The sequence below is a fragment of the Mytilus edulis genome, chromosome 7, assembly GCF_963676685.1.
Source record: "Mytilus edulis chromosome 7, xbMytEdul2.2, whole genome shotgun sequence".
Classification (NCBI taxonomy): domain Eukaryota; kingdom Metazoa; phylum Mollusca; class Bivalvia; order Mytilida; family Mytilidae; genus Mytilus; species Mytilus edulis.
The window spans coordinates 38,138,764-38,152,729 of NC_092350.1; the positions used below are offsets into that span (position 1 = coordinate 38,138,764).

Below are 13,966 nucleotides of genomic sequence, written 5' to 3' on the forward strand. Positions count from 1 at the left end.
GTCCTTAAAAACCAATTAGATGGGTCTGTCGCTAAGAAAGTCCATTTAGAACACCTTAAAAAAGCTAAGATTGATGAATGGGTTATTCCAACCAATCTAGAAGGTAGGCAATTAAGGAAAACAAATTATGTTGTACCTCCCGAAGATAGTGACGAAAGTGATAGTGAACTTCCAGTCGCTAATCCTCGAGAAAGACTCATAAATCGTTACCGACAAGAACGAGAAACATCTTCCGACGAGGATGATATTCCGCTCGCTGAACTTAAACAAAAAATAGCAAATAGAAACCGACGTGAAAACGAAGAAGACAAATCTTCCGTCACTTCCGGTTCAAGCGAAATGTCGGATAATAATAGTTCTGATGGGTATAATTCAGACCGCAGTCAAAAAATGTCTGTTGATGAAGTTAGAATACCAAAGAAAACTAAACGAACTGTTAATAAGTCTGAAAAGAAAGACGAATTAATTTTAAGTTTTCTCTCAAACATTTCTAGTTATCTTAATAAAATGCACGACTAACATGTCGTAAAAGTAGGCTTCGTGATGATTGTTTTTAAATGAATATATGTGTATATAAAATAATTTTGTTTTGATTAATCATTCTAATTCTCGCTTCAGATTGATCGCTGAAAAATTGATTGTTTAGAAATCCTATAAATATCAGTAATCTCTGAATCACAGCTTTGTTTATGAAAAAGGAAGGAAAGTGTTGGTTAGATGTCAAACTTTATTTAAATAATTTTTCAGTCCTAACTAGAGAAAAGTTTATCTTATTAGTTTATTGTTTTTGTATTTGAGTTTATTTTTATTTTTTTGTTCTTATTTAAAATAGATAACATATCGATAATTTAATTTTTTCAAATTAAAGCAGTTAGAACTTGAGGACGACTTTGAACTATCAAATTTAGTAAATGTATTAATTCATTTTGTTGCTATATTTATAGGTATTTTGTTATTAAAATATTCTTAAGTTTAATAATAGGTGTTTAGCCAAGAGAATTTAGTAATAGAGAGGTTCAAATAGTCACACGATACCTTGGTGGCGATCAAATGGTGTCAACTAATGTTGAGGGCGATGGTACTGCCTCCAGAGATGTTAAAATAGCTTCTGCACCATTACAAGAACCAGCCACTAAGAACCATTATCCAGTATTGGATATTGGCTTTGATTATTGGACACAACGCAGACGATTAGATGTACATAAAACTATACGATCACATAACTTATATTGGTAGAGGGAATTGTTCTACAGCATCACAGGTAGATTTGCCTGTAATGTTTCAGCTGGTGATAACTGAGCAACCTAGTCAGGGACTCTGAATTAACAGAGTAGGTAAGCTAGGTCAGTTAGGAGTAAATCAACGACAGATGGTGGATCATATGCAGGTTGGATTTTCGCCGATGGATGGTGGATCACATGCAGGTTGGATTTTCGCCGATGGATGGTGGATCACATGCAAGTTGGATCTTCGACGATGAATGGTGGATCACATGCAGGTTGGATTTTCGCCGATGGATGGTGGATCACATGCAGGTTGGATTTTCGCCGATGGATGGTGGATCACATGCAGATTGGATTTTCGCCGATGGATGGTGGATCACATGCAGGTCGGAGTAATTGCAGTACTTCTAAATGATGGGAATTGGCGTGCAGATAAACAAATGGATTGTTGGAGTTGACAACGACGATCAGAGGAGCAGTTCACTGGAGTCGGAGTTATGAAGACGGTCCGCAGTTGATGGTTGCGCCTTTTTCTAGAAATAAGAAGTTCCGATATTTGATGTTACGAACTTAGTTATTCACACAAGAATTGTACGAACTATACATTGCTGAACATTTAGATGTTGTTGAACTTTTGAAATGATTTTGTTTATGAATACTTTTTGTTGTTTTTAAGGAAATTGCGAGCATTCATATTGTCACCGATTTTAACTAAAATATAAAATTATATTTCTTAAGAAAGGGAGGAATGTGACAATATGATGGCTTAAAATATATATATAAATATATATTATATATATTAACATTTATATTTAGGATTATATATTCTCAAAAATGTTTATTAAATTGAACAGAATTCAGGGGAATATCTATTAAGAAAAACATGACCTTGTAAAAGGTTGTTCAATTGACCTCTATAGGTTATATATATATATATATACATGTTTACATTCAGACCAGATGGTGACATGTAGCAATTAGTTAAAACACGAGAAATACGTGCATTCTTTGACCATCAATCTCCAGGTTGGTCAAAACATGTCAAAACATGTCAAATAGAGACAACTTAATAGATATTCATCCCTGTATCTTTTGATTTAAGACTATAATGGTCAAATTAATAGAAACCTTGACACCGTTATATTTTGTATATATACTTGTGTATTTGATTGTATGAATTACACCGGCTCAGGCAGGCTAATAAACGATAACAAATTCCATCTTGTTATACACCTTAATAAATAATCAACCTCCAACAAGTAACTGACAGACTTCATCACATGCTGGTAGACTGAGAGCACCTTAATAAACAATCAACATCAAGAAAGTAACTGACAGACTTCAACAAAAGCTGGTATATTGAGGGCACCTTGATAAACAATCAACATCAAGAGAGTAACTGACAGACTTCATCACAAGCTGGTAGACTGAGTGCACCTTGATAAACAATCAACATCAAGAGAGTAACTGACAGACTTCATGACATGCTGGTAGATTGAGTGCACCTTAATAAACAATCAGCATCAAGAGAGTAACTCACAGACTTCAACTAAAGCTGGTAGACTGAGGGCACCTTGATAAACAATCAACCTCCAAAGAGTAACTGACAGACTTTTTCACATGCTGGTAGATTAAATGCACTTTGATAAACAAAATCATATGCTCAGGTAGATTGAATGACTGATTGAATGTTGGTTACTTTGTGTCCAGTGGCTAATATTTCATACATATTCAGGACGAGATACATTAGGTTGAACCTGTTATAGAGGCAGTCTGTGATGAAAGTCAGGGAAATTAGACTGCCACGGGAAAATAAGGGTAAATGGATAGGGAAAGAAATTTAGACTTACATTGGATTGCTTAAAGAGTTGTTGCAAGGGTTCTTAACATGCAGACAGTGTGCTAATCTCTCTACACGAGGCATAGAACCTTAAGTCCTTATTCTAACTGAAAGTGGCTTGGTACTTTAACATATATATCACATAGCTAAATGGATGTCCTACTTTTGCAATGGGTTTACTGCCAGTGGGAAGAAGACCCGTAGTGATCATATTTCTTTTCCTCTGAGTTACCCTTAGGGGTCTGGGAGATTAAATGCACCTTGATTAACAATCAACCTCAGACTGTAACTTACAGACTTCATCATTCATTTATGTAGGTAGATTGAGTGCAACTTGCCATTTTTTACACTTGACAGCTGTTAGAACAAAACCACTTGTGTTGTAATCTGAACTACAGAGACCTCTCAACTAAAACATTTCTGTACACTACATTTGTACATACAAAATGTCTCTGGTTATTTTGTATTTTCATTTTTATTATTCTCTGGTTATTTGCCTATTAAGAAACTTAATTGTTTTTCAAAATTGCCATAAAATATGCAGACTTATCAACTGCATACTACATGAATACTATGTGTATAAATTAATACCAAATACATGTATACACACGTTACAAGATACATGTAAATTGAAGAAAACACATTAAAAGCTCCCATTCTGAATAAATTGTGTTTACAAGTTTAAATCTTGTTAAATATTGTCTTAAAAAGATACAGACGCTTTTGAAATATTTCTTTTTCTGTTTTTGCAATTTCTGTACGTTAACCGTGACATATATATGCTACATATACATGATATAAGCTTTGATCAATGTCCCTAAATTTTACACAACAACTACAATAATTTAGATAAATGTATCTCTTATCATATTACTATTAAAAATGAAAAGATATTCTCTCTTATCATGTTTATTCTTAATCATTGTCAAACCACTATAGTGTAAGAAATTGGATAATAATACTTCATTTGGCGACATCATAAGCATGAAATTCGACACTTATGTCAAAAATTACTCCCCTCAAGCAATTTTTTATGAAAAGAGGGTCATTCTTTGGATTTATCTGACTAATCTTTTCACAGGATTTGATGGTCAAACTCCAAATTTTACAATCCTTAAAAAAATATTTTTTTAAAAGTAACATTTCAGAAAATTTATAAAATTAAATCAATAATTAAAACTGTTTGTAAATTGTTCAAAATTTATTGGGTAACATGACATAGATCACTCAGTGCAGACATAAACGATTCAAACTTTTATAGCCCATGTCATGCAAATATTAATGAAAAAAATGACTAGTGATGTGTAAAATTTTAAAAATATATATATGTACAATCAAATAGCTTAAAATCACTTAAATAACCGTAAATTTTATGGTAAAATTCACTAATCGATTTTTTTGTACATTGAAAGTAATACAAAATACTTTGGATAATATCTTGCCATTTTTTTTAAATCTAAAATTTTTTTATTTGTCATAATTTGAAATTAAAAGTATCATACTATTTCAATCGAATGTGTGACCAACCCTTTTTTTAATGAATATTAAATAGTACAGTTTGTACCCAAAATGCATCATTAATTAAAATATGTAGGAGGTGCTTAATAGGATGGTTAAAACGATTGAAGTTAAAAAAAAAAAAAAAAAAAAAAAAATTAAGGAACTATAATTAACAGAATTTCACCTTCTTGGCCCTAATAATTGTTGAATAGATGTCCATTACCAAGCATTTAATAGAGTTAGAAACAAGTTTTCCAGGACTTTACAAGAAAAAAAATAGGAATTCGTCATCATGCATGTGGAACTGAAGGGTTATCTGACGCAATATCAAAATTGACCAAGTGGACAAAACTCTTACAATTACATGTAATTACCAATCACCTGATCATGCTGGTGTGTTTTTAACCCAATAGTGAGAGAAAAAAATAACTGACTGGTAAAGTTAAAACAGAACTTTCATCATCTGATCATGTTCATGTATTAAACCAGTATAAACAGTATCCTTTTCTGTTCAAATTTCTTATACCTATATTATATATATGTAGAGCAATGTCATGTCCAAATTTCTATAGAGGAACAATGAACAAAGTGATAACAAAACTTGAAAAGTTCTGTTTGATAATTATGGTAATAAGTTTTAAGCTAAAAATAAAATGTTGTGTTTGAGTTTCTGGTTTAAACTGACATGAAAAATAGGTATGGTGGTCAATTGGATTTCTATATTTTTTCTAATTTTCTAAATTTCAAAATCTCTTCTTTTTAACCATGAAAGAAAAAAAACCTTCATATTTAAGACCAAAACATCATATTTTAGAAATATGGAATATGATGGAAGGCTTACAAATAAATTTGAAGGTCATCTTCAAATAAATTTCTGTGGTTGCTGAATATTGTGATGATGTTGTTTATCTTTAAGATCAGGAATAACAATGAATAATGAAGCTAAGATAAGGCTAAACACAATCTTGGCTTAATTTGATTCAAATTTGGGTCTGATATTAAAAGGCAGGAATTGGAATTTTCTAATTCTATGATGGACAATAAAAAGTATTCATGAGTTACATGTATTTTATAGTCACACAGTAAGCTGCAAAGTTTTTTTCATTGTGTCTAAAATTGTGCGTGCATTGTTTAAACTTTAATTAATAATTGAAATCACAACTAGAAGAATCCAGATTTTTTTTTAATTGACACATACATGTATGTGTATTACAGGGTTGAAAATTTAACAATTGTTTTAACACCAGTTTAGCCCATATGTTAGATAAAGAAAGGCCTGAGTGCTAAAAATGTATAAATAGCAGTTTGAAAACCAGACAGATTGTCATTGACAGAAGAATGTCAGTTTTCCAGCACAGTACCCTTGCTCTGTGTACAACATAATAATTAGATAGGGGGTCCAGGTCATTTCAAGAGGTCTATATATGTATGTTTGGTGAGGATCACGATTTGACAAATAAAATGTTTCTTTGACAATATCGATGATGTATTAGTGTTTTCATCCAGTGGCAAATATCACATGATGAGAATAATTTAATGAGATTTGTAACATACAAAATGTAACTTATACACTGTACTTGTGGGGGATAATGAGTTTTTAGTGAAACATCAATATTTTTGCACGTTTTTAGCGAAATTTATTTGCTCTCAGTGTTTGTCATTCAGAGAATGTCATGCAATTTCATATGCCAGGTATGGAACCCATAGCATCTCCACATTTTCTTCATGTGATCTTTTTGAAAAATAACAATTTCATTTCACAAAAATTCTTCTATTGGTATGCATTTGTCTGCAAACATGTACACGTATACTGTTCTTACATGTCTAAGCGAAACAAATAAGGGAAATGTGTCATGACATTGAATGGAAACACCACTACACTATTCTTTATTTCTCAGATGATTTTTTGGGGTCTCAAAGGATGACAACATTGTTAATGAAGAGCAAAGATGTGTTGGAAAGAGGTAAATTGTTCAACACATATATACATATAAAAAATAAGATGTGGTACGATTGCGAATGAGACAACTAAGAGACCAAAATGACACAGAAATTAACAACTATAGGTCACCGTACGGCCTTCAATTTGTATGTTCTTCTGTTGAACTATTTGGGTCAACTCATTTCAACTTCAGAGAAGCACCCCCAGCAAGAATTGTAGAAACTAAACCTTCAAATACAATGTAGGAATTGAATTAAAATGCACAAATATCACTTTCAGAGACATTACCGATACTACTTTATTACTTTAATTCTGATTACATATATAGGTGCATGTACAATGAAATTTGTCTGTGAAGACAAATTTTTCAAAATTTCTGTTTTATTAATAAAATTTTGTGAGAAAGTGATTATTTCCTGCAATGGCGATAACTTGAAGTTTGTGTACGAGTACACTCTTTCATTTTATCTGTATATCTGCACTTCCTGATAATATTCCTTTCTACCAGGATAGATCTTATCGCTATATGTCCACCCACTGGACATCACAACTTTCCTGTCAACTTTTGATGTCACAAGACATTTGCACTTGAGAAATACATTGTACATGTATCTGACCAAAAACCTCAATAGTTCAAATGGCGTAAATTCTCAGGTCAAGTGTCTCAGATTCATGATAAGGTTTTATATTGAGAATTGGTTTTTTTTGGGCGTCATTTAATTGAAAACTAGCTAATAGGTATTATCGATACTTACTCCTGTAAGATAACTGCTAAAGCTCTATATCTGATGATTATAATAAGTATTTGACATTATTTTGAAATCAGAAAAAGTGAAGGATGACAGAATGGCCCGCTAAAAAAACTGTACATCAGTCATCACTTCTTGAAGTATATATCGGAGACTTATTCCAGACATTGAAAAAACAGAAAAGGGGATATAAAAAATATGGCCCCAAAAATATATAATTTGGCAACTGCTGAAAAAGGATGACATGTGGAGTGAATTTCACCATCAATATTACATTTTATAATCAGTTACTGTTTATAGTGTTAGTAAATAAGGAGGCGTGTATCCAGGTCAAGAACTGTACCATTATTTTACCAATCTAACACTTTATATTTCTGAAATTAAATTATACATGACAGTATCAAGCTAAAAGTTGGTAAAAAAAATGACCATTCTATTATTAAACCATGACATTCATCTGTCAGCATGTATTTAAAATACGATGAACCGATCGCTGCAATGAAAACTTGTTATGTGTCAAAGTTTTCTAACTTGTCAAAATTACAAACCTATGACATCTTGAATTGCTGGGTCTATAACAAGTGCATCCATTAGAACTTTTCCTTTCAATATATTTTGTCACTTATAATCCATTTTTGATCTCTTATACAGAAGTTTTTTTATGTTCTTGTTTGTGTACCAATACACTTTGCACTTTGCCCTCGTGACGTTTGGGTTCGAATTGGATTGTCTCCCCTATTTTGGAAAATCCAATCTGGTTTCCCTCACTAAGCAAAATCAGTACCAGGTTTTCATTATTTAATTTTCAGTCGTAATTATCTCCCATGTTAAAAAAAAACCTCAGAAATATAAATATATTTTATGAAAAGAGAATGGATGGATAAATACAAAAGCAATATCAAAATAATTAATAAAACAATCTTTTGTAATAGGCAATGTTATAAAAACCATGTAATTTTCAAAATAATGCAGAAACATTTTTATACTTTTTTTTTTAAAGAAAAACCTCTGTTCATGCACACTGGGAATATTATACCTAGTATATATTAGTCCCAGATGCACACAAAAATAAATACCTATATGAGGCTGGTAACCATAATGAAACGCTTTCATGTTACATTTTTCATTTCATAATAATAATATGGCATGCCTAATAACATATCAAGAATTTAAAAAAAAATATTGTTATAGGGTATATCTTTAGACTTTTAAACCACAAAGATACCAAGTCGACTTGTCAGTCTTATCAGATACTGAAATCTGAAGTTGATTGATCATTTTTGTTTCCCAGAGTGAACACATTTTTTTTGCTATAAAATCATATGTTGATTAAGCTCCAGACTCATTTTAAAATGACAACTTAATAATATTAGCCAAATGGAATAAATGAAACATTTATGATCCATCACATATTTTTTAAATTTAAATATTTAGATATTAAAGGCTGAAGGAACATAACTCATTTGTTAGTTGTCATTGTATCAGTAACTGCAAGTACACTGAGACATGTGGGTCTTCTTTTTTAACTTCACGATTATCAATATCTTACTTACTTAGTCCTTGCTACTCCTTATGGCACATGCTTATCTAATGAGTCCAATTTTATCTGATTTTTAATTATCTCTTATGTTGGGCTGTTATGCCACCTTCCGAAATTAGGGGAATGTTAGGCACTCACAACTATGCTCAACTCAACCCCATTCTATGTGTCTGTCCAAAGCTCTGAGCCTGTAATTCAGTGGTTGTCTGGTTAAAGTTTGTCAATTTCTTGTTTCTTTTATTGGTTTAAACATAATTCTAGCTGCTGTTTTTTTGGTTGTAATTGTTTCACATTTTTTGGCCCTTCATAGCTAACTATACAGTATGGGTTTTGCTCAATGTAGCAGGTTATAGTTTTGTAATTGACTACTCTAGTTTTTATAAATGCAAAATAACTGATCTTTGACATAAAAACTTAAATAATACAGAGATTGATTGATTGTTGGTTGCTTTACGTCACATTAGCACAAAAAGGCTATATTGCGGCGAGAGCTAATTCGAAAAATACAGAGAAAAAATTATTCATGTCCATATGTATGAAGTGATGTGAAATTGTGATATAATGGGGAAAAAGTGTGGCTCATGTATCGAAGAGTAAAAACTTGTGAAACTCTGAAGTCAACTGATTTTTTCTACTTGCTGTTTCATGTTTTAACTAGTCTACACCACTTCCAGTAATCATGGTATCCTTGCACTTTCCTGGTTTTATATCCCAAAGAAGATGAAATATTTAAAAAAAAATATGTTTCAATTCAGCATAAATTTTTAATCAAACAGAAATAAATGAAGAAAAAATGGACTACCAGACTACCATATTTAATTCTATGTTTTAACATGCACTTAAGAATGGAGTTGTAATACAAGACAGTTACGGCAAGAGTTTGGTGACCTGTAGTTGCTTAACCCTCTTGCTACCAGAGGGACACATGTGTCCACACCAACTGCCGGAGGGACACACACATATGTCCATGTTTTAATTTATGCAAACTTCTCCTCAGTGCTGTATCTTATTCAAATGAAAGACTAAAGATCAAACATGGTTATATGTTACATCAATGGGTCCCAAATGTAACAGTCATTATGGCATGACATCATTGTTGGACATCTAACATCACAGATGTTGAGCTGTGGTAAGAGGGTTAAATCTACATGATTTGGACTCAGGTGGACAGATGTCTCATTAGCAATCATACCATTTCCATAGTTGGTCATCTAACCCCACACAAATTCATGCATCATCTTCCACAATTAACAGTCAGATTCATTTGTAACAAAGCTGCACAATGACTAATATTCCTTCCCTCTGTTTTGTACAATATAGTGAATATGCTATGGTACTTTGTTATTTAGATATATCGTTGGTTCTGTACTAATTCTGAAAGTTATCTGGTATGCAGGAAACATTATAAATAGAGCAAGAAACAGGTTCTGAATTCAAAATTTCTAAAATAAAATCACACAATTTTTAAAACTACATTTTAAAAATGTTGTGCGGATGAAATCTCTCATTTGATTACCTGCTTAAAAACAAACTAAAAAAGAAAAACTAAAAGTTGCATAAAACATTTTATCACATTTTATTAATAAAAGTTTCGTTCATATAATGTAGTCTCTATCAAAACACTCAACAATATGCACTTATATTCTAACTTACAATTTCATACAAAAAACTTCTGCGGACACTGCAAAAAAAAAACTTGTTCCTTCCCTGTATTCATTGAATCTGTTCTGCATTGGAGATTATTACTTAATTTTTGCATAAACAAATTACAAGAACTTTAAAATGCACCAAGGACTTTGTGAATACAGATGAATCTGTATTGAATAAATGAATATGAAACATATTTGTCTGCAGTTTTATTTTTGTCTTTTAATTTTTGATTGATTTAATGGGCATGTTGATTATGCTTTGATATTGGAAAATGTATAATTGGTAGAACTTAAATGTTATCCTTTCTCTTCTTAATCATATTTTTGTTTTACCTAAAAAATTTCTCATACACGGTCGATGTCCACCCAACAATGTCCTGGATATATCTGTATACTCTAACTACATTACTGAGTTATGCAACCCTTTCATTTGTTCTTTAACATACTTGAGATGGTCAATTTTTGTACCTCTTACCATAGTTTATAAATTGATGTGTAATTTCTAAAAGACAGTAACTTGAATCAGTGTTCGTAAATTTGACAGTCCTATAACATGTCTTTCATTCATCAAAATAAATTTATTCTTAAAAAATGAGACTATAAACAATCATGTCTTGATTAATAATATAGGGTTATTGCATGAATATTGGGGAATATTGTCCCGAGTAGAATTTTATATTGCACGAGCTTGCGAGTGCAATATATGTTCTACGAGGGACAATATTCCCCAATATTCATGCAATAACCCTTTTATTGTATAGCAATATAATATTTGAAAGTAAAAATTGGTTTAAACTTAAGATTTAAACGTTGATGACGTCATGAATTTTGAATATTTATTGCGCTAGTGCAATATTAGAATTTATTGCACGCTAACTTTTGGTTACGTTCTGTGGGAAATATTATATTACTATACAATAATTTCTATTTCTGAACAAATAAATATTGCACTGTTTAGAAATATTATATACAACATAGTTTATGTCATCCAGGATCATCAATTTCATACATTTTCTTCATTTATGAATCTCAACAACAACATACACACTGATGGCATTTTAAATTGGCTAGTCTTCTACAGTGATTTATGCAGAAGAAACACAATAATGGTTAAGCACTCAACTTTACTTTCAGAAAAACAATAGGTTCTGTTTAAATAAACACAATGACAAACATTACAAATATACAAATGTATTTCCTATAAAAAAAGATTTTATTCTGACATTTAAATTCATAACCCATATTTTTGAGTTTTCAGTCAATAAAATCATTCATCATTTCTCATAACAGTAAAATATACTTTATGAAAGTTACATTTCAAGCATGAAACCTCTCAACACCTATTTTTCTACCAATAGGTCACACATATTGAGTAAGCATTACATTACATGTAATATATGATATGGAGAACCAAAAAAATGTGTATGTAGTTAGTTAGAATAATACAAAGGGAATGTACAATGATGTGTATGCTTCTGATAAAATGAAATGAAAATTCAGACTAAAAATGATTTTACTATAAAGTATTTCATTCCATAATGTATAAAAAAAATATTTGAGTTAAATACAAATTATCAACTAGATAAATGTTTAGATCTTTGTTCATTACCAAAGATTTCAAAGATTTCAAATATCTTATGTTTATGTTTATTTCAAATTTTTAATAACCAAATATTTCAAATATCTTATGATTATCCCTTTTATAATAGCAACAAAAAAGACAAGTATAAAACAAAGATAACCAATATTATTATTTTTTGCGAAATAACTGATTGAAATTTAAAAACTTATAAAATCTCTGATGAATATTACTGTGGATTCATTTACCTTTGTAGGTTTTAATTTTCGTGGATTGGGGAAAATGGAGTTTTCAAGGATATTTGAGATCATAATTTTGCAAAGGTTTGTATAAAGCCTATAGAAAAAAAATATCTTCATTGAAAACTCCTGGTTTCAGTATATCCATGGAATCAATAAAAAATGGCACCCCAGGAATAATGTTGAATCCACAGTGGAGATATTAAGCATAATAAAGTTATTTATAAATAATTTAAAATCAATCCTAAGTTTTTTTAATAGTTTATGTTTTTCTTGGTTTAGTCTTCTTTTTAGCTGCTTGAGCCTGTTCACTGTACAATGATGAATCACCTCCTTCTCCCCCTCCTCGGCTCTGTGAAGTGTGGACCAAATCAGCCTGGTTTACTGTTAACATTGTTTGCATCTGTTGAACTGATCTTAACATAAAAGGTAAAAGCTGAAAAAGAGATTAAGTGCACAATTTAGAATATACCTAATGAGAAATATGTCAAGTTTTAGAAATTTCGTAACTTTCTGTTACAAATATATTGTGTTACAATGTAACATTATATTTTTGTAACAGAATATTAAAGTTTATGAAATTTATCAAGGTAACACAATATTTTTGTAATTAGATTTAAAAGAAATTTAAACCTACACAAAAAACAACATAATTGATGAGTCGGTTTAATCTAAAACAAAATATTGATTTGCAAAATTCCATCTTTACTAAAATACATATCTTTCTTTTTTCTTTTGAATCATTTACAATTTAAGCTTTGTGTGTGCCATATCATCAACCTGACATACTGAGTAGTAAAAATCTAGAAAAGGATCAAAGAAAATAATTTACAGAAGGAATAAAACCAACACATAGCAACCCAATGGTCACAAAAATAAAAACAATTAAAGAAAATCAATAAAAAGTTAATAACATAAAATATTTGGATGAGGTGGCTTTTCAGGCAGGTCCCTCCATCATTGTTAGATGAGAAACAAACTGTTGACACAAAGAAATGTCTCACTTTTTACAATTTTAAAAATATGATGCAAGTGATTAAAATGACAATATTTAAACACAAAGGCTATCATTGAAGTCCATGAAACATGACTGAGGAGGAGTGGTGGTGTTAAATTATCTCAATGGAAATGAGATGCTCCAATGCTTAGGGACGACATCAAAAGATCGATGTAGGATAAAAAACTTAAATCAAATAGTTTGGGGGTGGGGGTTAAAATTCGACAAGTTTTGTATATCTAAAATCGATTTTTACATATATCTCTATTGGTAAATCAATTTTTCCCAAATTAAGTTAAGAGGGGGGTGGGGGTGTCAGTGAAAAAACTATGTGAATTAAGTTTTTTATCCTACATTGAACTTTTGATGTCGTCCCTTATACTAGTGCATAAGAAATATCATTGACCTACCACTAGTGGTTCATAAACTTACCCAATCATACACTAATATATGATTAACACCACCAACATCGATGGTGAAAACAACACACCTTAGTCTGGCGTATTTTACTTAGTCAACACCAGACAAAAAATGCCAACAGTTCAGTTTTATATTGAAAATGATACATTAACTTTATACTTACAGTTTGATAATTATAGATAGCATAGGCTAACAGTAAGGTCAAAGGTAGTATAAGGAATGATCCTTGATTTAATTCTTGTTCAAGTGATTTCCTCTGAAAAAAATAAATACAAAATACTTAATTTA

At 30.9% G+C, this 13,966-nt stretch overlaps 2 protein-coding genes across 6 annotated transcripts in view; both read right to left on the minus strand.

Moving 5' to 3' along the window:
* Positions 1 to 7,996, minus strand: part of LOC139482659 (myelin regulatory factor-like) — a 109,350-nt gene extending 101,354 nt beyond the window's left edge. For 4 of the 5 annotated variants that reach the window (XM_071266661.1, XM_071266660.1, XM_071266655.1 and 1 more), the window contains exon 1: positions 7,803 to 7,960. In XM_071266661.1, the coding sequence (XP_071122762.1) occupies positions 7,803 to 7,845 (43 nt within the window). In that variant the 5' untranslated portion in view covers positions 7,846 to 7,960. Of the gene's footprint in view, positions 1 to 7,802 lie in introns of all 5 variants that reach the window. The other variant, XM_071266656.1, reaches the window with a different exon arrangement.
* Positions 7,997 to 11,556: 3,560 nt separating this feature from the next.
* LOC139482661 (BOS complex subunit NOMO1-like) overlaps positions 11,557 to 13,966 on the minus strand; it is a 58,362-nt gene continuing 55,952 nt past the window's right edge. Inside the window, exons 29-30 of the mRNA XM_071266666.1 lie at positions 13,842 to 13,934; positions 11,557 to 12,697 (exon numbers count right to left, since the gene is read on the minus strand). Of these exons, the coding sequence (XP_071122767.1) occupies positions 12,524 to 12,697; positions 13,842 to 13,934 (267 nt within the window). The 3' untranslated portion in view covers positions 11,557 to 12,523. The remainder of the gene's footprint in view (positions 12,698 to 13,841; positions 13,935 to 13,966) is intronic.